This window comes from Lissotriton vulgaris, chromosome 1_1 (genome assembly GCF_964263255.1).
Source record: "Lissotriton vulgaris chromosome 1_1, aLisVul1.2, whole genome shotgun sequence".
Lineage (NCBI taxonomy): Eukaryota > Metazoa > Chordata > Amphibia > Caudata > Salamandridae > Lissotriton > Lissotriton vulgaris.
The window spans coordinates 1123920309-1123947987 of NC_141685.1; the positions used below are offsets into that span (position 1 = coordinate 1123920309).

At 47.2% G+C, this 27679-nt stretch overlaps 1 protein-coding gene across 2 annotated transcripts in view; it reads left to right on the forward strand.

Annotated features, from left to right (window-relative positions):
- DDX23 (DEAD-box helicase 23) overlaps window positions 1–7119 on the forward strand; it is a 232579-nt gene extending 225460 nt beyond the window's left edge. For both annotated transcript variants that reach the window (XM_086963729.1, XM_086963732.1), the window contains exon 17: window positions 4516–7119. In XM_086963729.1, the coding sequence (XP_086819855.1) occupies window positions 4516–4739 (224 nt within the window). In that variant the 3' untranslated portion in view covers window positions 4740–7119. The remainder of the gene's footprint in view (window positions 1–4515) is intronic.
- The last annotated feature ends 20560 nt before the right edge of the window (window positions 7120–27679 follow it).

A 27679-nucleotide genomic window follows, 5' to 3' on the forward strand; every position in this document is an offset into this window, starting at 1 on the left:
TTGAAGCAAGGTGGTGAGTGGTTCCATGACGAGGTTGAACAATGTGGGGGATAGGGAGGAACCTTGCGGAACGCCCAGTGTTACTGGCACAGGCGAGGACAGTGCGTTGTTGATCTTGAACCTCTGAGAACGGTTGTGCAGAAAAAACGTGAACCATTTGAGAACCGTCCCGGATATGCCCATTCTGGTATTTAGGAGCTCCAGTAGATTCTCGTGTTTGACCGTATCAAATGCTGAAGAGAGGTCAAGGAGGATGAGGAGGCAAGACTCATTGTGATCAAGGATTTGGAGGGCATCATCTATTATGTGTGTCATGGCCGTTTCCGTGCTATGCTTTGCTCCCGGATTGGTGAGAGTTGAGGAGGTCAAACTGCTCAATGTGTTTTGTCAGTTGGAGTTGTATGCATTTTTCTAACAGTTTTGCTAGAGTGGTGATATTGGTGATAGGACGATAGTTGTTTAGGTCGGCCGGGTCAGCTGTGGGTTTCTTGAGTATAGGCGTGACTTGCACAATCTTGAGGGAATCTGGGATGAGCCCTTGTTGCAGGGAACAGTTGATGATTTTAGTCCAGAGTGGGAGGAACAGGGGGGTGATGACTTTAACAGCATTGGCAGGTAGGGGATCTGTGTGATGATTGGCGGGTTTCAAGGTGACCAGCAGCTTGTGGATTGATTCTTCGGAATAGGTGTCGAAGGACGTCCATGAAGCGTTGTTTTTAGCATGAGTGTTAGTTATGCATATGGAGCCGGCGAATCGACTTACATCCTTGATGAGATCGCTTCTTATAGTGTCGTTCTTTTGCTTGAAGAAAGCAGAGAAGTCTTCGCAACTTGGGATAGCCTTTGTTAAGTTGTTGGGTTGTGGAGGTTGCGTTTTGGTTTGGGTTTTGACTAACTCGAACAGTTTTTTTGGTCGGTTTTTAGCTTGATCCAGCTGTTGGCTAAAGAATATTGATTTCGAGCGTTTGATTTTTCTGAAGTAAGCGTTTCTCTTACTCTTAAGCGTTCTAAGGTTCAGTGCTGAGGGGTCCGATCTCCACGCGCGCTCAGCTAAGCGCATCACACGTCTGTCTTCATTGAGTCTGCCATCGTACCATGGGTTCGAGTTCTTGGTGGAGACTCTCTTCAATTGCAAGGGTGCGGCTTCATTGATTATTGTAGACATGGAGTCTAGGTAGAGGTTGGTCAATGAATGCACATCAGAGACGTCTGTCGGGGGAAGAAGGAGACTGCCTGTGTGGGCAGGCAAGGACTTTGGGTTAAGGTTCTTCAGGTCCCTCTTCCAAATCTTGGTTTTGGCAGGTTGCGCCGGGTTAAGTTTGACTTTTTCGTTGATGAAGAAGGTGATGATGTGGTGGTCTGACCAGTCACATGGCTCGATTGTGACTAGTTGGGTAGAGTCTTCTTTGGCGATGATAAGGTCAATGATAGAGCCTTTTTCATGTGTCGGACCGTTGCAGATTTGGGTGAGGTCAAGCGCATCGAGGAAAGTCTTAAGGCTCTTCACCACAGTGTCTTTCTGGTCATTCCAGTGGAGGTTGAAGTCTCCCAGGTAAATTTGATTGAGCTGTCGACCGGCATTGGTGGATATCGTGTCCATTAGTTGTTGGGAGAAGATGAAGTTGTCACCGGGTGGGTGGTAAATAACATGAAGGGAGCACACAGGTTTGCCCTCACTAGTAATCTCAAGGCAGATGAGTTTGCAGGCGGAGAGGGAGGGGGAGGGGCCTTCAGTGACAGCTACGTTGCTCCTGTAGATGCATGCGATTCCCCCGCCCGTCTTGCCATTCCTGTCGAGTCTAATCATGCGATAGTTGGGGGGGACTAGTATGTCCATTATAGGTGTGGATGTTTCAGTTAATCACGTTTCAGTCAGAATGGCTAGATCAATGCCCCTTGATAAGATAAGGAGAGGAGTGTCTCCGGGCCGATCTGCAGTTGAGCAGGATACACTTTAGTCTAGGGGTGAGGAGGGTGGGAGAATGTTCTAAGGAGAGGGGGATATTTTTGAGATTACAAGGGACAGAACTTCTGTCGCTCAGTGTGGGTGGCCTGAGGGGATTTGTGAGAATCGTGGGTATGTGGAGGTGTGTTGTGGGTGAGCGTTTTGTGGGACCTGGGCCATAGGAGCAGAGTATATTACATTACTTACCTGGAATTAATATGCTTGCATTTAGTAGTGCGCCAGAGTTGCATGCTCCCTAACCACCTCCTCGGATGTGAGAATTCTCTCTGAACTTTTGGCACTAAACGGTCTTCATACCTCTGCGCTACACATATATACACCTAACTTTTGGGTGAAAACTCAATGTAAGGTGGAGTCTGTGTCCTGGTGCATTATGGGTTTCAGGGGAGAGATCACTAGTTACTTCGAAACTGAAACTTCATCTTTGGGAAAAAACGTGCAACATCCAAGCCCAACACTAGATGGCAGGAGAGTGCACAGCATGTGAACTACAGCACTATGGGCTGCAAACCCTTTGTTACAGGTAATTGTTATTGCATTTATATAGCGCTTACTACCACTGACAAGGCATTGAAGTGCTTTTTCTGCCAGTAGCACGCTACTCTGGAACCCAAAAAGGATTAGTGGTGAATTGGTTTAGGGAGATAATAAATTAATTTGAGCAGTGGACATGTGATTTTGTTATTTGGATTGAAAAAGTATAGTTAGTGGAGGGATAGAAGAGAGAAAGGTTTGCACTTATATAGGGCTGGCTACCCCTGATGAGGTGTCAAAGCACTTTCTGCAGGTAGCACGCTAATCCAGAATCCAAACAGAATTAGTGTGGAATTAAAGTAATTGTTTCGTTCTTCAGGATACTCTGTTTACTATTTTCTTTGTTGATATTGCACTTTGCTTTGATGCTGAAACGATTTAACATATTTGTGTAGTTAACACTAATTTTTTTGTTTGAAATGTTGTTTACAGCGTACCTTTCTGTCTCTTTGCCAAAGCTGGTTTGTCTCACGTTTTAAATTATTTATCAAGTTGTCCTTGTGTGATTGCAGGAATTTGGCTTCGCTGTAAGATCCAGACAGTTTTGCACAACCTTCAAATTATGCTGTTAAGTGTGGTTTCTGAGGCACTTGTGAGATTCTTTTATTGGCTAAAGTATTTGAGTTCCTTTGATAAATTTCTAAGGAGCTTGCCCGGAGCTGCTTGTCTGTTTTTGGAAGTTCTTTATACTTTTCACTTCCCTATATATATTTTTCTAGGCTGCTATTTGGAGATTCCTAGTTTAGTAATTTTCTATATTGCCCTTTACTGTGAGGTATTATCAGTTTTTATATGGCAGTACTTGGTTTTGACCTTGTGGTGATTGGGGTTTGTTGTTGGAAAGAAGAATCTAGATAGGACAGAAGAGCCTTCAATTTTCTGCAAGGCATGTTTAGTTTTTTTTTTAAGGCGTATTGCTGCTGTTATTTTAATTCACTCTGGAGTACACTCTTTGACTCCAGAGTACACTCTTTCCCCTGGCCCTTATTTTCAAGGGTATGGGCAAAGAAGCATCATACCTATGTGTTTTGTCTCTCTCCCTGTATATTGGTCCATAGCTGTTCTGCTAGTCCTCAAATGCATCCATCCTCTGGGCTTTTATCAGCCCATATAATCTAAACCACAGTGGATTGGTACTACTAAAGCTACTGGATCGTGTCTCACCTATCAATCTCTAAGAACCCATGCTACAGGAGAATAGATTACCCTCTGCAGTAAGGACTCTTCAGTTCCCAGTTCTTGCATAGTCACAGGCGAGGCACCCTTCTTTTACGTATGAGAATGTGACATTCAGTCTTGGTGAATGGCTATTCCAAAAAAGGTAAACTTTAGAAAGTGGCAATAGCAGTACGGACCTAGACTAGGGCTGTGTGAAATTGGTTAACGATATTGAGGTTTCCTCTCAAGAGCTTGACGGGCTCCAAAATTCAAAGGATTTATACTGTTTTGAGGGATCAGCCTTGCAAGTTTGTGACTCTAGAATGTACTTAAAATGTTGCAACAGGCATGCTTCGGCTCTTGAGTGTATAGGATCAGTATTCTGCAGAGGTGACAGGAGAGCTGCAGGGTGGGTTTGCAGTGTCCTTGAGGGCAGAGGTGCGGGGTTGTTTATGGTGAAACTTCTGATAGAGTTGCAGATGTGAAGTATGGCTTCTTAGAAGGTCTTGATGTAGGCTAAATCTTTTTCATGTGTTGTAGAGGGGAGGATAGTACTAGTACGATGTGCGACAGGAATGGGCTTGAATCTCTTTTGGCTCCTGTTTTGGGGGAGCATATGGGAGTCGAGGTGCACATTGGCCTAAGTGAACTCCCTTCCTCAACACTGTGACAGATGACCCTGGTGGAAAGTTTGTGTTTACCTCGTTTCACTTGTGATCTTTAAATGAATGCCTGTGAGTGGGGAGTCCCTGACAGTGCATGTGTGAGAGTTACAGACTCGCAAGAGGGCTTTGTTACAAGTGGTTTCCCTCAGACTGCTTTTACTTTAACATTATTCTTGCTTTTCTATTCCACAGACTATATTCATCGTATTGGCCGTACTGGCAGAGCTGGCAAGAGCGGTGTGGCCCTCACTTTCCTCACCAAAGAGGACGCGACTGTGTTCTATGATCTGAAGCAGGCCATCCTGGAGAGCCCGGTGTCCTCATGCCCTCCAGAGCTTGCCAATCACCCAGAAGCCCAGCACAAGCCGGGCACTATCCTCACCAAGAAGCGCCGAGAGGAGACCATTTTTGCCTGAGTTGATGCGGCTGCTCTTCCTGTACAGGCTTGGATTTTCAGGGAGGGGCTGCATCCGAATGGGACGGACTCTCAGATAGTCTCACCGCCATCATTGGGGGCGAGGAACAGCAGGCTTGGGTAGGAGAGGGGACCGCTTCATCTCATCTTCTTACCGCAAAGTGACCTGCAACAACAGAGTGCCGTCCCTGAAGGACAACAGGAAGGGATTCCGAAGCACTGCGGAGCTGTCAGTAGGTTTTGAGCATATTCTGCTGGCTCCTTGTATTTTTGTCCACATTCAAACGGGACGGGTGGTAGATATCGCTCCAACGCCTACATCCAGAAATAGACGAGGCCAAAGACAGATTTTGTTTGCCAGCTCACATGCAAAGAATGCTGATGGAGTCCCCGCTCCTCAGCCCCAAGGTAAACCTCTGTGTAGAGGACTGATGGCAGGCTGTGCCCCTCGCTTCCTCTCTTTCAGGCATTCACATGTCACGCAAACGCTAACGGGAGGTCCTGCTCATCTCTTCCTGCTTGGTGCGCGCGCAAGACTAGTGGCAGACTCCACTTCCTGTTTCCTTATCTGTAACGGATATGTGGCTAGAGCCAGCTCCTTACACACTCACCCATGTGCAGCTAGAGGTGGCAGCAGACCCTCCACGTCACTCCACTTCGCACATACAGAAAGGTCAGCTGAGTCTGTCTCTCGCTTTACCTGCCTGCATACTGGGCTAAAGGCAACCACTGCTCTTGAGCAGATGGAGCTGGAAACTGAGCCACCTCCTCACGCACATTCAGAAGGCTGCTTCTGCTGGTGCCCCCTCACCCATATACAGGCCTGGTTAAAGGTCAAACCAGCTTTTGGTTCCTTTACCAGCACACAGACGGGGAGGTAGGGAAACTCTGGGCCTGGCTTCCCTACTTACATAAAAGTAGCTGAAATCAGACTAGGCACCTCACTCTTCACCAAAATACAAATGTGATGGCTAACCCTAGTCCTCCCTGGCCCCTTATCCACATACAAATAGTGCTGAATGCTACTCTAAAGTCACTAACAGAGTACACTGCACCCTGCTTCCTCATCCACATACAGACAGCTCCTCGTCCACGCAGGCGGAAACAACATGATGAGGGCAGATTTTGCCCAGGTGCCTGTCCATGTACAACCAGCAGTAAAGGAGGGCCTGCTCCTTGCCACCTTATTGGTGCATTGACGGCTTAAGGCCTGGCCCCTCTGCTTTGCCCAAGTGACAAAATAGCTGAGGACACGCTGTGCCTCTCACTCCCTCGTGTGCACACAGCGAGGGAGGAGGCAGAACCTGCCTCCTCAGGCACTCACAGACAGACATGGGTGAAGGTAGACCGTGCGGCTCAGTCCTTCACCCACCGGCAGAGTGAGCGGCGGCAGCAGGCCCTGCTCCCGTCGACTATATACAGTTGGCCGAAGACGGACTGCAATATTGGCACTGTCATCCGCACTCACCCTGCACTGAAGGCATTCCCTGCTTCTCAGCGTTTCACCCACACACAGACCACTAAAGGCAAACACATCTACTCACTCTTGAACCCACTTACCATCAGGGCCGAAAGCAGACCGTGCTCCCCGCCTTCTCACCCATGTGCAGAGGGGGCTGAAGGCAGATCTTACTGTTCAGCCTCACCCTGGGCTGTGGCTGTGTCAGCCTCGCCCACATACAAGAGGGCTGAAGGAAGAACATGTTCCTCCTCTTACATCCATTTACAAACCAGGCTAAAAGCAGACTTTAATTCACAGATCGACAGGTTTGAAGGCAATCCCCGTCACAGGCCTTCTCTCTTGTTCCTTCAGGTCTGCAGGCAGAACATGCACCATGAGTTCTCAGATGTAAGCAGTCCTACTTCTCTATTTCTCAGCCACAAACAAACCGGACTGAAGGAAGACTGTGCATACTCCTTTTCACCCGTGTGCGGACCGGGCTAGAGGCAGACTCCCTGCTTCTAAGCCTCTCATTCCAGCACAACTTCAACCAATCATGTACACAGTGTGAATGCCAGCCTCTCTCACAGATTCCATACTCCAAGCTCACTGATTCACCATACCTGAGCTGAGGAGAGTCAGTTTGCCTTTCTCCTGTTCTGTTTCGTTGACGTGGGTGGGGAGGTGCTTCCGACTCCAGAGAAAATTATAAGCAACAAATAATAGAACACACTAGCCGGGTATCCTCAGTTTTAGGAGGAAAGTGAACTTTGTGCAAGAAGCAGCGCCCCTGGCGTCCCGCAAGGTTCTGTGTGTTAAATTTTGATGTAAATAAACTGAAGGTTTGTGTATTTTGTACTGTGTCATTTCATGTCCTGCCTTTGGAAGTTGGATTGGACTTCAAGCAATAAAGCTCATGACATCCTGAGTCTGAAGCCTCCGTTCTGACCTTGGCCTCCTTCTATCCTGCTTTTCTGATCTAATTTTGTTTTTGTTTGTGTGGTGCTTCAAGCCAGGAGATTAGATGCAGTTCCTGCTTTCTGTTTTTTTCCACCCGGGGACACTTGAGAATGCATCTGTTGTCTGAGTGAGTAGACAGTACTTACTTTAATACATTTGCATTTATAAATCATTTTCAGTGGTTTTTTTTTTCCAGCGAGATGTTTTTTAAAACGAGCTTATGGACTAAATGTATAAAAATGATGGTTCCTGCCCATTGTAGGTCTGGCTTTGGTCAAGATGTTTTATTTTACTAATTTTAAATGTTTAATATAATGATAAAGGCTTCAAGCCAGCCCTCTCTGTCCATTGGTCTCTTATTGTGTTATTCACATTTGCCATACACCCTCTACAGCAAATAGCATGGGGCAGTGGGTAAGCCCGCTTCAACCATCAGCTAATTTGTTTGTGAGTGAATGCCTTCTACCCTTCCACAAAGAGCATGCATGTCCACACACAAAGTAGTTCCCTTGGATGTAAGGGGCTGCTATCGCAATGACAGCTTTTTTATACCAAAAACATTGTTTTTCTAATGTTTTATTTAAAAGGTTTATGCATGTCCAATAGTTTCCCCAACAATATAATTGTGCAACAACTACATTAAAGCAAATGAAGCACTGACAAAGACAAAAGACCGATGTCCAAAGCCAAACCTATTGGCTTTGCCAATGCCTATTTATTATTGACCATCTTTGATATTCAGAAAATCAGCAAAAGGGAGATCCGCCCGCTTGCGACGGCAAAATGATTCCAAGGAATGTCCAAATGCTATTTTGCGAGTCACTGACTCGCAAAATGGCATTTGCGACTCTCGCTATTAGGAAGGGGCGTCCCTTCCTAATAGTGAGTTACCATGCCATACACTGTTGTTTTGCGACCGCATTTGTAGTCGCAAAACACATGCAGTTTACCATCTACTTCAAGTAGGTGGTAAACCACTCGCAAAGGGGAAGGGGTCCCCAGGGGACACCTTCCCCTTTGTGACTGTGTGCTTAAATATTTTTCAAGAGCGGGCAGTGGTCCCAGGGACCACTGCCTGCCCTTAAAAAATTTAAACTGAAAAGTTTCATTTTTGTTTTTTAAATGCATCCTGTTTCCTTTAAGGAAAACGGGCTGCATTTAAAAAAAAGAAAGACCTGCTTTATTGAAAAAGCAGTCCCAGACTCCCTGGGAGTGCTAGCCATTCCCAGTGGGGTCACAAATTGCGCTTGCCTCATGAATAGTGATGAACCATGCAATTTGCAACCCCTTTGGGAATCGCAAACCGAGTCTGAGACACAGTTGTACATTGAATTTTGCAACTCGCAAATTGTGAGTTGCAAAGCGATGCAATTTGCGAGTCGCAAAATGCAATTATCGTACATCTGGCTCCTAGCCACAGAGTCCTCTCTTTTGAATATTCCTCTGGCGTCTGGAAACTTTTAAGTAGTACCTTTCCGCACCAGCAGATGGTGCCGTGAGGTTCAGCACTGGCTCTCTGTAAATGATGTGCAGAGCCAATATAGGTCCCACTCCTGCGTACTGACATCAGATGCTTTTGGGACTGTTCGCGAGCCACAAGCAAATTGGTGTGACCAGTATGCAAATTCCTAGACTTTGGGTCTTATTAATGGATATAGGCCAAACACAGAACAGGGAAGATGGGAGGAGTGTTCCTGAAGAATCTGAAGCAAGATAGTCTACCAGAAAGCGCACAACTGAAGGTAAATAACTTTTTTTTCTGATAGACTTGTAGTCGGAGGTTTCTAATTTTTTGAATGGATACCAAAGCATTACCTATTTGGACGTGGATCAAGTCACATTGTGGTCATAAGGTAATGGCAGATTTACAGAAGGCGTCTGATATCCTAAATGATTTAGGCATGATCTATTTCATTGGTGCAGTTCTGGACAGAGGGGTCACAAAACCGTGATTGAGGAAAACACTGTCCCTACACTATAGATAACTTCAACTTAGTAAAACTCCTCATCCAACAGCCAGTAAGATGTCCTCTCCTCTGAGCTCCATTGCATTTTGTATTTTCATCACCCTAGACATCATACTTCATATAAGACCACTGTAGAAGTATATGGAAGATCAATATACCATAAAACAGACACTGGGAGGACGGCACTGATCTGTCCCCAGAAGAACTAGTTGATGGAATCCCCTTCCAGAAGTCTCTTCCTCAATTATCAATAGTGATGGATGCTGTAATAGATGGTTGGTTTGTGCTCACTTGGGAAAACTGATAGCACAAAGAAAATGATTCGATAGGGGCCAAGTACACCATATAAGTGTGTTGTAACATAATGCAGTTCACCTTTCTATAAGTCTCTTCTGCCCTTAAAAATATTGGAGTCCATAATGATCTACACATATAGTAAAGCAGATCTATTCATACTCTTTAAAGCTGTGCCCAGTCTTGTGTGAAAAATACATTGATCAGACCCAAGAAAAGCAACTGTATTTTCACATAACTATTCTATAAAATTGGCAAACATGAATATATTTAGCAATTCAAACATTACAGTTCTAGTCGGTTATCCCTTTTTAAAATGCTAGCATGTAATAATAGATTCCAAACATGCTACTGGCAGCCTGGAATCCCTAAAAGTGTAACCATATTAAAAGTGTACTTCCAGTCAGTACATGAGTTAAAAAAAGACATTATTTATGGCTCACTGCGGTCCTGGATGGGGGACATCAAACCTGTCTCTGTTGCCATAACAAACATTTTTAAATGTGGAGACTTTACTCATCCTACCTTTTAATAGCCTTTTTCTAAGGGCAATGTCCTTTTAGTGTTAATCAGGAACACATCTGTGTCCTTTCCCACCAATCCTTCTCCTCCCTCAAGATTTTGACAATTTGAAACAAAGTAGAACAAAGATGATCCTCATGCTGTAATGCAATGTCAGTAGTGATATCTAGCCAGGCAGTCTCCTCCTCTTGCAACAGACATAAAGGGGCTTTCCTGAAAAAAATATTATTTGTCTAAATTTGAACTTCTTTTCCGCTATTAAAAGTGCTTTTCCTGGCTATCACTGTTAATCTCCAGTATCCTGCTCAACTATGTAATTTCCCCACTCAAGTTATGAAAGATTCCTGAGAGCATTAAAAATGTATTTTCATTGTTCAGGAATCTTGTGCTCCTTTGGAAATTGAATACACTCCTGTCCAAGTTCTGCGTTTCCCTCTAGATGATAGAGGGGGGAGTACTGCACAGTCACACCCAATTTTCCCATGGTGTCTCTGTAAGCCTCAGAGGCGAGTGCCAGACCTTGGACCGAATGGAATGTGGCTACTGCATCTGTCCCGATGAAGACTTGCAAGTCTTTTATAACAGTTTGCACGTCAGCCAATCGCTTTGGCTGTACTCATAGGAATCGAGAGCAGGTATCCACTACTACCATGATGTACTTGTAAGACCCGTCTGAATGTAAAGGTCCGCAGTGGTCCAGGTAAACACAAGACAGAGGCTTGTCGAAGATCTAAAGAGGTGCCTGCGGTGGACGAGCTATGGTGGAAAGTTTCATCTGCTGGCAGATGTCACATTTAAGGACCAAATTCTTGTTCTGTTTGTATAAACCTGTCCACCAATATCGTTGTTGTAGTAATTGTGAGAAGTTGTCCTGATATGTGATGTCCACTATTCTAGTGGGCATCCTGTATCAGTCCAAACAACCCTTATGGTGATGGTTGTAAAGTCAACCTTATAGACCAGCTATCCTAGTGGTAGCATGGACAAAGCAGTCTTAGGCTAAAACTTCAGAGAGCATGTGAAGCCACCTGTTTTACCATGAGTAACCCCTTGATTATCAAATGAAAGGACACCACACAGGTTAAAGCAGTCCTAGGCTAAAACTTGAGAGAGCATGTGAAGCCAGCTGTTTTACCATATGTAACCCCTTGAATATCCAATGAAAGTACACCACACAGGTTATATATAAAATATATATGTATTTATTACTAGCACAACCCCTCTGAACTCTTTGAGGTCAGAGGCCAAAGCACATAACCAGATTCTTAATTATCATATAATATGTTGCACGAAATACAGTTGAGCCCTAGGGTTGCAAACCATATACTAAAATAGTGGTATAAGAACCACGTCACGAACAGGGAGTAGGCCTAGGGCCTAGGGAATCGCTGGGGCTACACTGAACTACCAAAGGTTAGGAAGCAGGAGGCCCACGGGAAGCAGGTGCAGTGTCTTACCACACACGCGAGTTACCATAGGAATACAATGGGAACGTAAGAGTTAGAAACTAGTTGATTTAGGACACTTCCGGATGGACTAGGAGAAAGCTACTGAAAACTAGGACACTTAAATAGTCAATACCCACAGGAGCACCGGAGTACTCGCGTTACCTCACCCACAGGAGCCCCGTGCATAAGTGTCAAGTCGTGTCAGGTTTCGTCGCTGAATCCTATGGAGACCTGTAAAAAGATGCTGCAGGCAACCAGGAGAGAAGTGTGCGGTTGGATCCAAGGGTGGATCGAGGATGAAGAGTACTTGAAAGCAGAGGGGACAGAGTCTGGGTCACTAGCCAGTAACCAGGAAGGAACCAGGCGATGTTGTGAAGCAATCAGGTGATGTCGTGAAGCTTGTCTCTACAGCCACGAGGTCCAGGAGGCGTCGACGACGACCAGGCGCTGGAATCGAGCTGTCCCACGATGGATCTAGATGTCTGCGTTGTCAGGACCCGGATTGGATCCAACGAGCCTTGGCAAATGCAACTCATGCAGGAATCGAATATTCGCTTCGAGTCAGACCAGCAAGGTCGGGGGGGGGGGGCTTCTCTTTTTCAGGGAAGCAGGGGCACGCCTGGAGAAACCAGGCCCGCGGTGTAGATTCAAAGGTTTGTCTTTACAGAGGCCACTAGCCAACGGGCAAGTGACCGGAAAGGCGCGTCGAGCTCAAAAGCAGCAGCAGGCCCCACGTGGCACTCCTGGAGTGTGGAGGGCTGTGCGTCGGTGCAAATGTGACTCGGGGCTGGGGCCTCTCAATCCCCAATGCACAACTTCGAGGGTGCCTCAGCAGCTGCGCAATTAGCAATAAGCAGGTTTTCCAAGATGTCCGGTCCCACGTCTCTCATCGCCTCCACGGGTCTCAGCTCTGCTGCAGATGTGGGTCGTGGTCAGAGAAGTCAAGGTTCCTGTCTGGCTCTGTGCTCGGGCTCTGGCCGGAGCGTTTACAAAGCAAACCGGCAAGTCGCTGGTGGTGCCTGTTTGCACAGGGGGGGTCACTCCTTGACCACAAGGGAGATTCTTCAGTCTTCTAGTTGCAGTAGAATGTCGAAGGTCCAGAGTTTAGTTTCAAGTTTCAGTTCAGGATAAATCTAAAGTCTCTAGACTCAGCTCCTAGCTTTATAGTGATTAAAGGGGCTGGATTACCTGGTCCCCCCTATGGGTGGAACCAGGGAACGGGGTGGTTACACCCCTTTCCCTTTGTGCAGTTTCGCGCTGGGGCTGGAGTGCCCCAGCAACTGGTTTGAACCGGACTATGCATGGAGCACCTTGTGTGCCCCAGGCAGTGTCTCATTTCATTCAGCCCTCCCTGCCCCAATACAATATGGCCTGTCTGGGCTGGTGCTAGCACCTCCCAAGACAGGAAACCTATTGTCCAAGCCTCCCTCACTGGAAGGACTCCCAGGAGCAGGAGGTCAGACTTGTGACTGTGGCAGCAGCATCCATTTTGTGATGCTGAGGCTCTGGTTAACTTTATCCAGGATTAACAGGAACAACATGTCTTCTCCCTCTAGAAGGGTGGAATGCTACCCCCGTCGCCAGAACTGGCGAGGGGGTAGTATTCCGGAGCGTATGACACCTTTCACTACATGTTTTGATGAAGCCAAACCAAAGTTAGCATTAACCGCGAGGATTATAATGCGCTTAAGAGTATATGGTATGGCTATATCATAGAACAGCTATAAGGACATGGTTCCGAAAGCTGCAGACAGGCTCAGCTCATGCTAGAGCACCATCTCACATAAAACCAAGCACTCTGCCTTCAGGATTGTTAAGGCCTGCCATAGGAGTGACTCATAGGTGCATATGTGTCTATATATAGGGTTAGATATAGGAATACTATATCTAAGCAAGAGGTGATTACACAACCTTGCCCCAGCTGAGTGATCAGCCAGTTGTGTCAATTTGGATGGCCAACCAGGGGTGGCATAATACATGCTGCAGCCCCTGGTAGGCCTTGGGTGCACCTATGCCCTGGGTACCTATGGTACACTATACAGGGGCTCATAAGGTGACCCAATATCCAATTGGAGATGTACCTAAAGTACATGGAGTCCATTTTACAGTGAGAGCAGATAGCCTGGGGCCCTGATTAGCAGGATCCCAGGCCAACTTAGTCGAAAGCCAGCTAAACACTAGGCAAAAAGTTGGGGTAACCATATAGTTAGATATCCACCTTCCTACACAACCCCCCCCCCCCCAAACAAAAGGAGATAAGGCTATCCTTGACCAGGTAAGCCTTTATTGCCTAAGTGGCCATATAAGGAAGTACCTGCACTAGCATGGCTACCCCCTGTCTCATGGTCCACTAAGCAATCCCTTACCCTAAGGGTATCATAGGGTCTCCACCATAGGGAATCTCTACCTGTGGTGTGTTTTGGCAAAGTAAAAGGCTGGTGTTGAGATGGAGTACTGAAGTGAGGCTCTTCTAATGTAGGGCTCAGCTTCTCCAATCATCTTCCACCATGTATGCCTTTCTTTCCAGGACTGAGTTGCACTGTGCTCTCAGGGTCAACCTCTGGCTACCTACAGCTGAGGCTGGGTCCCTTTTGTTGGCTCACTGGAGGGGCAGGTCCGTTTTGGGGCCCTTAGGTCCCAGGTTTGGCTGTGCCCAACAGAGTCCATCTGAGGGAGGTTCCTAACTAAGTGTAAGGGAGATCCCTCAGGAGATTTTAGAATGTTCACCTTGTTAGGGCTGCTAGCTTTGGTGTCCCTAATCTGCTGACGGTGGGTGTTCCTGTGGTAGGGGGCCCTTTGAGGTCCCCCGGCCTCCCTGACCTCTACAGCCCTGGGCTGACTGAGGCCGGGTAGAGAGGGGCAGGTTACCTGCTCCATACTGGGTCCCACCTTGGAATGGTCCACTGACATCAGAGGCTTTGCCAGACTACCTCTGGGGCAGTTTCTTCACAAGGGGTAGGTTCAGTTCCCTGAGGAGGCTGACTCTCACCTAAGGTCAGGTGGGAGGGAGACTTTTCTTCCTCCCCAATACTCTGTCTGAGTGGAGTGGTCCATCGTTTCAGGCTTCAGAACACTAAAATCTGTTTGAGTTTGGGCTGTGACCATCACAGCCCTACCAACCTTTTCAGGAAGGAACTCTGTTTGGTTGTGGGCTGTGACCATCACAGCCCTGCCAACCTTTTCAGGGAAGTCTGCTTGAGCTTTCAGCCCTTCCAACCTCTTTAGGAAGGGCTTCTGCTTGAGCTGGGGCTGTGGCCATCACAGCCCCGCTAACCTTTTCTGGAAGGCCTATCATTTTGGAATTGGTTTCTTGTTCTACCCCAGCCCAGGCTGAGATCTTTAGATCATTTCCCAGTAGACAATCTACAGGAAAGTTTGTAGACACTGCCACTCTTGGGGCCAGTGACACCTCCCCAGCTGAGATTGACTGCTCCCATGGGATGATCTGTCTCCACTCCATCAATGTTGATCACCTGATAGGTGACCCCAGGTAAAAGCTGTCCTGAGGGGACTAGGCTGTCAGTCACCATAGTGATGCTAGCCCCTGTTTCTCTATAGGCTTCAACTTTCTGGTCATTGATGAGGGGTTCCTGCCTGTACTTGCCCAAAGTGTTGGGACAAGGAGTGAAGTTGGCAAACCCCATGCCATTTTCACAGACAAGAGTAGCTATGGAAGGGGATCTGGTTAGGCCAGCGTCCACCTGAGTTCCCAAAGTAAACCCAGCCTAATTCTTGGGGGCACTCCCACCACCTGGGGGATTACTACTAATAGTAACAGGAGGTCTGGGAGTATTGCTTGGGGGGAACATTTTCCTTATTGTTGGCCCTTGGGCAACTGCTGTCAGTTTTCCAGTGGCCAGGTTGTCTACAGACATGGCAATAAGGTTTCTTAGGGTTAGAGGAAGTGTTTTTGGACCCACCACCCCCATTGGAGTTTTCGGCCCCTGTAGGGGACTTGTCTTTAGATTTATCCCCACCTTTCTCTTGAGGCTTGGTAGAATCTTTCTTCTGGTTACCACCCTGAGTTTTAGGCCTAATCCTGGTTCTGACCCATTTGTCTGCCCTCTTACCCAATTCTTGTGGAGAGGTCAGATCAGAGTCCACCAGGCGCTGGTGTAGAAGCTGGTTTTGACAATTACTAAGGATCTGCTCCCTCATAATCAAATTATACAAGCCTGTATAGTCATGCACTTTGCTGCTCAATAACCAGCCCTCCAGAGCCTTAGTAGCACAATCTACAAAATCAGTCCAGTCCTGAGTCTGTGTCTTCTGTGTATCCCTGAACAACAACCTTAATTGCTCAGTGGTTAAGCCAAACCCACCAATCAGAGCACTCTTCAGGACTTTGTAGTTATTAGCATCATCATCACTAACTGTGAGGAGCTTATCTCTACCCTTTTCTGAAAAGGAGAGCCATAAGATTGCCGCCCACTGACTTTGGGGTACCTGCTGTACTTTGCAAGCCCTCTCCAAAGCAGTTATCCATTTGTGGATATCATCCCCATCCTTGTAGGGTGGGACAATCTTGCTTAGGTTTCTATTATCATAGGACCTATCTTTATCCTTAGGGCTATTGCTGCCACCAGTGGGTTCTAACCCACTTAACTTTTTTTGCTCTCTTGCAAGAGCAAGTCTTTCTTTGGCGAGGGCAAGTTCTTGCCTCTCAATCCTCAGATTGACTTCTCTCATTCTGACCTGATGTTCTCTCTTCTGAGGAGAAGTCATTCTCCCCTGAGCAGAGCCATTAGAGCCATTTGAAGCATTCGAGTGGAGAGATTCCTTAGAGTGGGATCTTCTCTTCCTATACCCCTGGTTAAGTCCACTTGGGGGCCTGTATGGGGCTATCCCATTTTCAGCCCCATGTAGGCTTAGGTTAGCCTGGCTAAGTCTTCTAACTAGGACCTGGCTGTCTGCATCCTCCCCAGAGTCTTCCTCCTCCACCTCATCCTCATCTATCAGAGTAGGGTCAGGGGCATCATCTGTTGAGGGCAGTCCCTCGTCTGTATTACCTGAGGGGCCTGGGTTAGAGGCTTTCTGAGCATCATATTCCTCCATGAGCTCTATCGGGTGCTTGAGGGTAGGGTTGGAACCCTGTTTTAACTTTCTTGATGTGCACAAGTGCCTTAAATCATGGAAAGTTAGGGTATCATATCTTGAAGTTGCCCTGACATGGTCACTTCCCACAGGGAGAGTCACACTAGGCTCTCCTGAGGTAGACATGATCTAGTGAGGTGTGGTGTGTGCACCTACCTACACTAAGTGTTTCCTACCAGAACCTCTCTAGGAGTTGTAGTCCGTGTGTGCTAAGCCCTTTGCTCTACAACAACTAAGTTCGGTATGACCTAAGTATTATAAGACTTGTTATATGTACCTATGGGTACCTAATGTGATCTTTCAAATGATATCTTAAGATTACAATTGGTAAAACAACAGCAAGCTCCTATCCCAACCGCTGCACACCAATGTGAGAAGTTGGCCTGATATGTGATGTCCACTATTCTAGTGGGCACCCTGTATCAGTCCAAACAACCCTTATGGTGATGGTTGTAAAGTCAACCTTATAGACCAGCTATCCTAGTGGTAGCATGGACAAAGCAGTCTTAGGCTAAAACTTCAGAGAGCATGTGAAGCCACCTGTTTTACCATGAGTAACCCCTTGATTATCAAATGAAAGGACACCACACAGGTTATATATAAAATATATATGTATTTATTACTAACACAACCCCTCTGAACTCTTTATGAGGTCAGAGGCCAAAGCGCATAACAAGATTCTTAATTATCATACAATAAGTTGCACAAAATACAGTTGAGCCCTAGGGGCGTTGCAAACCATATACTAAAATAGTGGTATAAGAACCACGTCACGAACAGGAAGTGGGCCTAGGGAATCGCTGGGGCTACACTGAACTACCAAAGTTTAGGAAGCAGGAGGCCCACGGGAAGCGTGTGCAGTGTCTTAACACACACGCGAGTTACCATAGGGATACAATGGGAACGTAAGAGTTAGAAACTAGGTGATTTAGGACACTTCTGGATGGACTAGGAGAAACCTACTGAAAACTAGGACACTTGGATAGTCAATAACAGACAAGAAACTCGGAATGCTAAATCCCATGACAGCAACAGTAACAAAGATAAGGTGAGATTGATTACCAACTATAATCCTTGGTCATCTAAGGTTTACCAAATACTGAAAAAGTACTGGTTCCTACTGAGTTCTGATCAAACCTTAAAAGACTACATTAACTCACGACCCTCTATATCATATCGACGTGGTATGACGATCAAAAATATGATTAGTCCCAGTTACCCTAAACTAACAGAGAGGACTCCGAATTGGTTACACCTACTTGCAAAAGGCTCGTTCCGGTGCGGTGACTGTAGTATGTGTAGAATGTCACGGCACGGAATACTACAATTTACATACAATGGATCTAAAACCTATCACATAAAATCACACATTGACTGCAACACCACCTATGTGGTATATGCGATAACGTGTAAATGTGACCGAGTATATATTGGCAGCACCATACGCAGACTCAGGGATCGCATGGCAGAACACTTTAGAGCGTTAAAGAATAAAGATTTGAGACATCCCCTAACAGCACATGCTGTGGAGTGCGGATCACAGAGTGAACATTTAGCCATGTCATTCCATGGTATTGAAACAATGCCCCAAGATGTGAGGGGAGGAAACAGGGAGCTCAGATTAAGACAACTCGAGGCCAGATGGATAATGCAGGTTCATGCGGTAGAGAGGGGTCTCAATTTTGATGATGAGCTTCAATTCTTTTTGGGAAATTAATTGATGACACACTCCGGATGGAGTACTCTAAATGCCAATTTGTGTATGTCATTTGAATATGATTTATTTGGAACTTATGACCCAAAGAACAGCTATTGTGTTTATATGTTGAATCTTTAAATGTACACGATCTTTTGATAAGCATGCTTTTAATCATGTTTTGTGAATTTATTAAGTTATGATCGGGTAAAGCTGCTTTTAAGTATACCTATGAGAATGATACTGTTCTTACATTTTACTGTAAAATTAGGCGAATACCTTAGTGAAATCAATATAGAGGTATGACTGTGTGAATATTCATGACACTAATTTGATTTGGTATAATGAACTTTGAGATAATATTGATTACCATATGCTGGGATCGTATGATACGCTCTGTTTTAGACTGTTCAGGTAGATAATCTCTGTCCAGACCAAGAACGTTATATGTATTAGTAACTGACTCTGTGAAAACATATACTGTCATGATGTTAGTAATGAGACTAAAGGAAATGACACCTGGTGATGGAAATCTTCGGTGGATGTCTGTGTTTCTATTTCCCTATTCGGTGTGCACCCATATATTTACAAAACTTGGAGTAGATATTACGTATGGTAGGGATAAGATATCGGCTCATACATTCTAAGATGGCGCGGATTCCCACTTGGGAAACCACACCATATGCGGCTAGTCCCTTTTCTATGTCCGACACCGGACGTGGGTATTTGTAGATACTCCGACATGGCGCGGGTGCTGAACGCCAGGAACCCGGTTTTAGAGAAGACGAGATATCGTCACAGGTGAGACCCCGCACATATACAGATTTTTCTCGTGGCGGCGTTAACTTGCCGAGCACGACTTGCTGCGCTTTATTAATGGATATGGGTCGTGTAGTGCGCGCAACTACAGCGAGTAGAACTTGCTGTTAGCAAAGTGGGTTAACTCTCACAGCTTGTAGTGCCTAAAGTGTGGGTCACCTAAAGATTGACCCCAGTTAATAAATCTAAATGTCTCTAATGATGACGGAGATGAATATTCCCTAACTAGCAGGATTCCATTTATTTTAATTTGACTACAGGAGGAAAATACCCGATTAATACCGTATGGAGAGAGACTGATTTTAACCACTACCCACGGGCTAAAACAACGAAAATAGAGTGAGTACTAAATATAATGAGACTAAGGTTGGCTTTTGATGTGTACATAGATAGACGATATTCAAGTCCTGAATTGCGGTCTTTTATTGATAGCTAAGAGGACAACTGAACCCCAATGACGTTGTGGCAGGGGTGTTGAACAAGAGATTAGAGGCCAAATTTACTCAATTTAAGGTACTTATGATTGATTCATAATTTTGGTTGAGCACGATATGTTGATGTGGGGCTATCTCTCTCTGGCCACAGCAACCAACTCACACTTATGAATACTGAAATTTTAACAGTGTGTTGATGTGAAACGCACATAGGATAAAGATCACGGTGGTGGGATTCTTTTCTATTACAACTTTATTATATATATTCTGTCATTTTGGTGATTACCACTCACAAAAACTTTCTCTTCAGAGCACCTTGTGTGGTCTCTAGGTGATATTGCACCAGCTCCTTGATGTTGATAACTTGCAACACTTTATAATGGGACTCTTCTAAAATCTGAGTTCTTGAAAAATAAGGGTGTTGGAAATAAACATACATACGTACAGGTTTTAAAACTGTAAACTTACATTGTTCTAGCCTTGAAGAAGTCTGTGGATTAACGCCATATCAGACGAAACATGTGTCGGCTAGGAGGTTTTATGAACAATCAACGCATGAAATAAAAGAAAGAAGAGAAGAAAACAAACAGTGATTTGTGATTTGTCCATTGGCTGCAAAGTGAATTTTCGTACTAGCTCAGGATAAATGTTGTACTCGCGTTACCTCACCCACAGGAGCCGGGTGCATAGGTGTCAAGTTGTGTCTGGTTTCGTCGCTGAATCCTATGGAGACCTGTAAAAAGATGCTGCAGGCGACCAGGAGAGAAGTGTCCGGTTGGATCCAAGGGTGGATCGAGGATGAAGAGTACCTGAAACCAGAGGGGACAGAGTCTGGGTCACTAGCCAGTGACCAGGAAGGAACCAGGCAATGTCCTGAAGCAATCAGGTGATGTCGTGAAGCTTGTCTCTACAGCCACGAGGTCCAGAAGGCGTTGACGACGACCAGGCACTGGAATCGAGCTGTCCCACGATGGATCTAGATGTCTGCGGTGTCGGGACCCTGATTGGATCCAACGAGCCTTGGCAAATGCAACCCACGCAGGAATCGAATATTCGCTTCGAGTCAGACCAGCAAGGCCTGGGGGGCTTCTCTTTTTCAGGGAAGTAGGAGCAAGCCTGGAGCAACCAGGCCCGTGGTGTAGATTCAAAGGTTCGCCTTTACAGAGGCCACTAGCCGACGGGCAAGTGACCGTAAAGGCGCGTCGAGCTCAAAAGCAGCAGCAGGCCCCACGCGGCACTAGTGGAGTGTGGAGGGCTGTGCATCGGTGCAAATGTGGCTCGGGCTGGGGCTTCTTAATCCCCAATGCACAACTTCAAGGGTGCCTTAGAAGCTGCACAATTAGCAATAAGCGGGTTTTCCAAGATGTCCGGTCCCACGTCTCTCGTCGCCTCCACGGGTCTCAGCTCTGCTGCAGATGTGGGTCGGGGTCAGAGGTATGGAAGTCCAGTTCCTGTCTGGCTCTGTGCTCGGGCTCCGGCGGGAGCGTCGACAAAGCAAACCGGCAAGTCGCTGGTGGTGCCTGTTTGCACAGGGTGGTCACACCTTGACCACAAGGGAGATTCTTCAGTCTTCTAGTTGCAGTAGAATGTCGAAGGTCCAGAGTTTCGTTTCAGTTCAGGATAAATCTAAAGTCTCTAGACTCGACTCCTAGCTTTATACTGATTAAAGGGGCTGGATTACCTGATCCCTCCTATGGGTGGGACCAGGGAAGGGGGTGGTTACACCCCTTTCCCTTTGTTCAATTTCGCGCCAGAGCTGGGGCTGGAGTTCCCCAGCAACTGGTTTGAACCGGACTATGCATGGAGCACCTTGTGTGCCCCAGGCAGTGTCTCATTTCATTCAGCCCTCCCTGCCCTAATACATTATGGCCTGTCTGGGGTGGTGCTAGCACCTCCCAAGACAGGAAGCCTATTGTCCAAGCCTCCCTCGCTGGAAGGACTCCCAGCAGCAGGACATCAGACTTGTGTCTGTGGTAGCAGCATCAATTTTGTGATGCTGAGGCTCTGGTTAACTTTAACTGGGATTAACAGGAACAACATGGCTTCTCCCTCTAGAAGAGTGGAATGCTACCCCCGTCGCCAGAACTGGCGAGGGGGTAGTATTCCAAAGCGTATGACACCTTACACAACATGTTTTGATACAGCCAAACCAAAGTTAGCATTAACCGCGAGGATTATAATGCGCTTAAGAGTATATGGTATGGCTATATCATAGAACAGCTATAAGGACATGGTTCCGAATGCTGCAGACAGGCTCAGCTCATGCTAGAGCACCATCTCACATAAAACTAAGCACTCTGACTTCAGGATTGTTAAGGCCTGCCATAGTGTCTATATATAAGGTTAGATATAGGAATACTATATTTAAGCAAGGGGTGATTACACGACCTTGCCCCAGCTGAGTGATCAGCCAGTTGTGTATATTTGGATGGCCAGCCAGGGGTGGCATAATACATGCTGCTGCCCCTGGTAGGCCTTGGGTGCACCTATGCCCTGGGTACCTATGGTACACTATACAGGGGCTCATAAGGTGACCCAATGTCCAATTGGAGATGTACCTAAAGTACATGGAGTCCATTTTACAGTGAGAGCAGATTGCCTGGGGCCCTGATTAGCAGGATCCCAGGCCAACTTAGTCGAAAGCCAGCTAAACACTAGGCAAAAAGTTGGGGTAACCATATAGTTAGATATCCACCTTCCCACAGTAATGATATTGCAGCCGCCAGCCCTGCGTGACCAGATGCTCGACCCTTGTGTGCTGCTAGGAACAAACCTAACCTGCGATCTGAATTAGGTATTACTCTAGCCCTCTCTCTGGGAATATGAGCAAATGGGATGTTTTGCACACTTAACTGGTAGGAGTATTTAGTTGGAAAACCTTTTGGTAAGTGGATGCCATCGTGCAAAGTGTTGACAGCAATCCTGATGTCTCCATCTATCCTCGTACTAGAATGAGGGATTGCAGCGACTGCTGCAGTTTGCACTGTTGCTTTTGCGGCTTTGTTAGCCATGGAATTCCCTACAACGTTGATGACTAAGTGTGTGTATCACGAGTCAGTGGCAAACATGTTTTTAGCTTGAACACCTGTCCCCAAAGCATCTTGTGCTTTATTGTGTACCCTTTGGAATCTCTGAATCGATTTTAGCTCCAGTAGTGTAAGTACTCATTGTAAGACTGGACACAATAATGCAAATCACACAAAATGAGTGTGGGTATCCAGGATCCATATTCTCAAGTGCCAGATTTAGAGCTTTTAGTTCAGCCAAATGTGCAGTGCAGTCACTAAGTGACTTAGGATTTATAAGGGTGAAATTCTCTATCCTGCATTCTACCCTTATCTGCTGCGCATGCAGCAGAGCATTGGTGCTTAGTCTCTACAGCAGACTGAGCACAACCATCAGTGCAGAGTATGTAATCATACTGATCTAGAGGCAAAACTTAATTGAGCACAGATTATTTGTGTTAATATTGCAGATATGCTTGTGTTTGTAGTGTAGAGTTAAATATGTAGTCTGTTGCTGTGTTCGAATTGGCCCATTTTTTCCATCTCATATGTAAAGCTTTCGTGTTTGGAAAGCTGACCTTTGTTACAAACTCTAAGGCTGGAACTGGTATCTGAAAGAAACAGGTTAGTGTTAGATTCCTTACCTTAGAATATCCCCAGGCGTCAGACTGGATCCGGAAAGTTTTCGTCAGCAGTACCCCTGCGCGTCGGTAGGCATCCTCTGCGGCTCTGCGTCCGTCGTCGGCGTCTTGATCGCCGGGATTATGTCGTCGGAGTACTTAGATGCCGCCCTCACGCGCTGACGTCAGTTCTTCTTTTTTCCGTGCCAGCAAGCGCAGATCCGGTAAGAGCAGTACTCCTAGTCATTTTTTGACTAACTTTTTTGATCTATTTTGATCACTTTTCGAGTCGACCTTCGACTCGCGGTGCCGATAGGGATGCCTGGGTTTAAACCTTGCGAGGCCTGTCACCGCTTGGTGTCGGTGACTGACCCCCACCGTCGGTGCCTTTACTGTCTCGGGGCCAACCATGATGACAAGTCGTGCCCCGACTGCCGGGCCTTGCCCTCGAAGGCTAGACGGGAGTGGTCCCGTAAGCTGCTCGAGCTCCAGCAGTCGGCTCCGCGCCGCTCGAGGTCCCGATCTAGGAGGAAGTCGAGGGACTGGTCGCGGAGCCGCAGTCATCGCCGCTCGACGAGTCACCACCACTTGTCGGGCTCCAAGTCCTCAGGTAAGTCGAGGCATTCGAAAAAGAAGTCAAAGAGGCGTCATCGCTCTTCCGAGTCCCACCGACGCTCGCGCAATGCGGCCGAGGGTTCGGGCGACACCGCTCACGCGGCTCCGCTGGAGCCGCAAGCGCCGCGTCCAGCTCCACACCTGCCGGTCTCTGGGCTGCACGCGACGCCGTAGGAGATACGTGACTTCCTCGTGGCCATGAGGACTCACTTCCCTCCGTCTGACCTTGTCGAGGTGCCTTCGGGCCCCGCTGGTCCGTCTGGGAGCCCTAGCGGGCCGGCGGCTCCGGCCCAGGCACCGTTGGGTGCTCCGGCCCCGGCACCATCGGGTGCTCCGGCCCCGGCACCGTCGGGTGCTTTGGCCCCAGTGCCGTCGGGTGCTTTTGCCCCGGCGCCGCCGTCGACTCCGGTCCCGACGCCGAAGGGCCCCACAGGATCCAGGCCTGGATCCTGGTCGTGGCCAGTCAACCTTACGACTCCTCCACTGGCGCCGACCCCGAGGGTGCCGTTCCCGGCGCCGTCTCCGGATGACATCGTCCCCAGTCCCAGCCCTGGTCCGGGTCCAGCGTCGGACCGGTGCCACCCGACGCGGTCTACGGCGTTGGTGGGTGAGCAATTCACCTACGACCCGGCGCCATCTTTTTACCCTGATTATGAGGAGATGGATGACGAGGGGGGGCGGAGGGACGCGCCAGGGCCTCCAGCCGCTCGTCATTTTCCAGGCCCCCCCCAATCTCGCTCTGTGCTCCCGCAACCAAATGAGGATACCAGGTGAGCTAATTAATCAATTTATGGTAAGTAAGGGCGATCGCTTTTTTGGGCATGTGGTTGTTCAGTAGACTGTCCTCGAGTGCTGAAAATTCATGAGCATCCTTTCCCTTTGGCAGCGCCTTTTGCAGTGCGTGCCAAATTTGCAAACAGCTGAAAGTTTCAGCGAGTGGCAGTTGATATTCATCCTGTAAGTCTCCTCCCTTTGTTCACAGGTCTCCCACCCCAGAAAGACCAATAATGTCCAATTTATCTAAGCTCTTTTGTGAACCCAGTACCTCCAACTGTGAAGTGTCCCGTAGAGATGTGGCCTACATGATTCTACCTCGCAAACCTAATGCGTTCAATTTTGTGCGCCAGAGGGTAATTGTGACCACAGTCATGCTCAGCAAGGTAGAGGCATGCCCTACTCCATTGATGGCCTTGAGATGGCCTACCGGTTGCATGAACAATCGTTCCAGCCTGTAAGCCAGGCTCTTCTGGGGGAGGTGAACCTACAAATAAATGGCGCTGAGCTGCGCTGCCCAATAATTTCCTGTATATCGGACAAGGCAATCCCTCCATTGTACCAGCTCCTTGTCAGCTTTTTTCATATAGCTAAAGGAGCAGGCCCCTCATCCAAGAGTAGTGAACAAGTTTCACTTGATCGCCAGGAAATAGGATGTTGGGATTGAATGGGGCGTATTCTGAAGGACATACAGGCGCAAGGGTAAGGACAGCATCTTAAATAGGGCAGCCTTCCCAAGAAGCCAGAGAGTAAAGGCTCTCTAATGTGGGACGTCCCTCCGCCCATACAGCAGTGGTGGCTCCAGGTTTCGAGCATTTAAAATGGTTGGGTCTCTGGTGATGTAGATGTCCAAGTATCGAAACCCATTTGTGACGACACCAACCTCACATTCACTGGGCAGCCGAAGTGCCTGTCCATGACAAAGATAGAGCTGGGATTTATTCTGATTAATGATGTAACTCAAGTATTGTTAGAACAAAGTGAGTATAGTCATTATTCTGTCAAGTGTAAAGTCTGGATCTGCCAAGTAGAGCAGTATGTCATCTGCATAAAAGGAGATTCTTTCCTCCGGATCATTCATCCACGCAGTCCTCTAATCAAGGTGTAACTTCTGATCCTGGCCCCCAGCGGCTCCAGGACCAAGGCAAAGATGAAAAGGGAAAGTGGGCAACCCTGTCGTGTCAGACTGATAGTTAGCTCGCGCACAATAATAGTTCAGCGGGTGTTACAGGCTTTTGAACTTGGTTTCGAGGATGCTTGTAGTGTGCTCCTAGGGGTGGCGTATTCCGTACTAAAACAACGTCACTGTAATTAATACTTTGTTGCACTTCCAAAAACCATTGGTTGTGTCCCCCTGGGCACTCCTGGTGTCCTAAAAGGAAGGATTTCTCACTTTATTCTGCTTAACTCCCAAAAGAAAATTGACACTGATCGCAATCCTTTTAGAATGCCTCCATTAACCGTCACCTGGGCAAGGGGAATCCGCGTACAGGAGTCTTATCCAGCACATGAACTGCGGGCAAAAACCCATCTTGACTAAGCCCTCAAACATGTAGGGTTGTATAATTTTCTCGAAAGCCATTCGCACATCAAGCAAGAGCACAAGGGCTTCCTCTGGAATCCCTTCTGCGCGTCCAAGGACACAATACAGTCGCCACAAGTTAAGAAAGGTATTCCTTCCTGGCATGAAGCCAGATTGGTCAGAGTAAATCAATGACTGGTTCACTCAAACTAGCTGGGAGGTCGTTAATTTAGTCAGGATTCTAACCTCCATGTTGAGTAATGAAATAGGCTTGTACGAAGCGTAGCCATCTGGTGGCTTGCCTTCATTATGTATGACCACTTTGGGGGCCACCCTTTGGTCTCTGGACAGGGCTTCCAGCTCATAGCTTTACTTCAACATTTGGAAGAGGTTGGGTGTGCCTCTAGAGGCTGTAAGTTTATATAGCTCAATATGTAAGCCATTTAGGCCCACTGCCTTGCCAGAGTTTAAATCACGGATTGCCTGCGTTACCTCCTCTTCCATAAGGTCTTGTTCCAGCAGTGCTCTGTCCTCCTGAGAAAGACTCAGAAGAGAAATATCCAATAATAATTCACTAGACTCCTCAGCTGTAGCAGTGAGGGTTGGAGAGTAGAGATCTGCATAGTAGGACGAAAGTCATGCCTTGTCTGTCTCTCACCTTCTCCCATACATCATTTAAAATTTTGAGTACCCATCGATTTGCCAGGTCCCTCCTGTCAAGACAGACCAGGAGCTCCCCTGCCCTTTCACCCACCTCATGAAGGCGATGTTGAGTTTCACAGTGGTCTCTTTGGCAGTGTCCTGATACTCCTTCTGTTTAAGGGCCAAATTGTGGTGCAAATCCACCTGTTCTGAACCTGGGAGCTGGGATCATGGAGAGGATGTGGCTCAACATCTAGAGCGGTCGACCTCGAAGCTGGGTAACCGAGTTCAAGTCTTTGCAGGGACACTTAACATTCTGGGCAAATCCCCATGCCCAACAAAATGAATATGTCCGTCTGTTTGGTGTTCATGTAAAGCAATCTGATACCCTCAAGTCGAGTTCGTGCTATGCTAAACTAAAAAAAAACTCCTCAATCTCTCATTCAAGCTTTTCAAAACGGGCCCTCTTATCCTTTGTGTCCTATCAACAAGAGGCCCTGACCCCGTATGATTGCTTTATATTCCTCCCTCATAGTCTGGCGGAGTCAACCGAGCCCACATTTTCATCAAAACTTTGCTGAATGGCAGCCTGTAGGCCTACATGGATTTGGGGCACTTTCAAGTACCAGGGATTAAGGACCAGTGGCCGATGCCCTCCGCTGCCCTGTAGCCCATAAACCACCCAGACTGGGGAATGATCAGAAATACCTCTGGCTAAATGTCAAACCTCTCTGAGCTAAGGGAGGTGGTGGGATAGGGTAAGGATGTAATCAATTTGTGCAGAGAGACTACCATGGGCCCCTGAGTGGTGTGAAGTATTGTGTGGAAGGATTGTAGCCTGCCATGTATCTACCAAGTCCAGAGTAGGATTGTAGGCCTGCCATGTATCTACCAAGTCCAGAGTCAACAAGAAGTCAGCAGCTAGCAGTCATCATCCTCTGGAGGGAGGGGGGGTGTGGGGGGGGGTGTCACCTTGCCTGCCTGGAAGGCCATCGTTCTTTGATCTAACAAAGAGCAGTATTGAAACCACCCCTTAGCACCAACCCTCCCTCTGGAAGACAAAGGAGAAATGCACTGAGGTCTGAAAA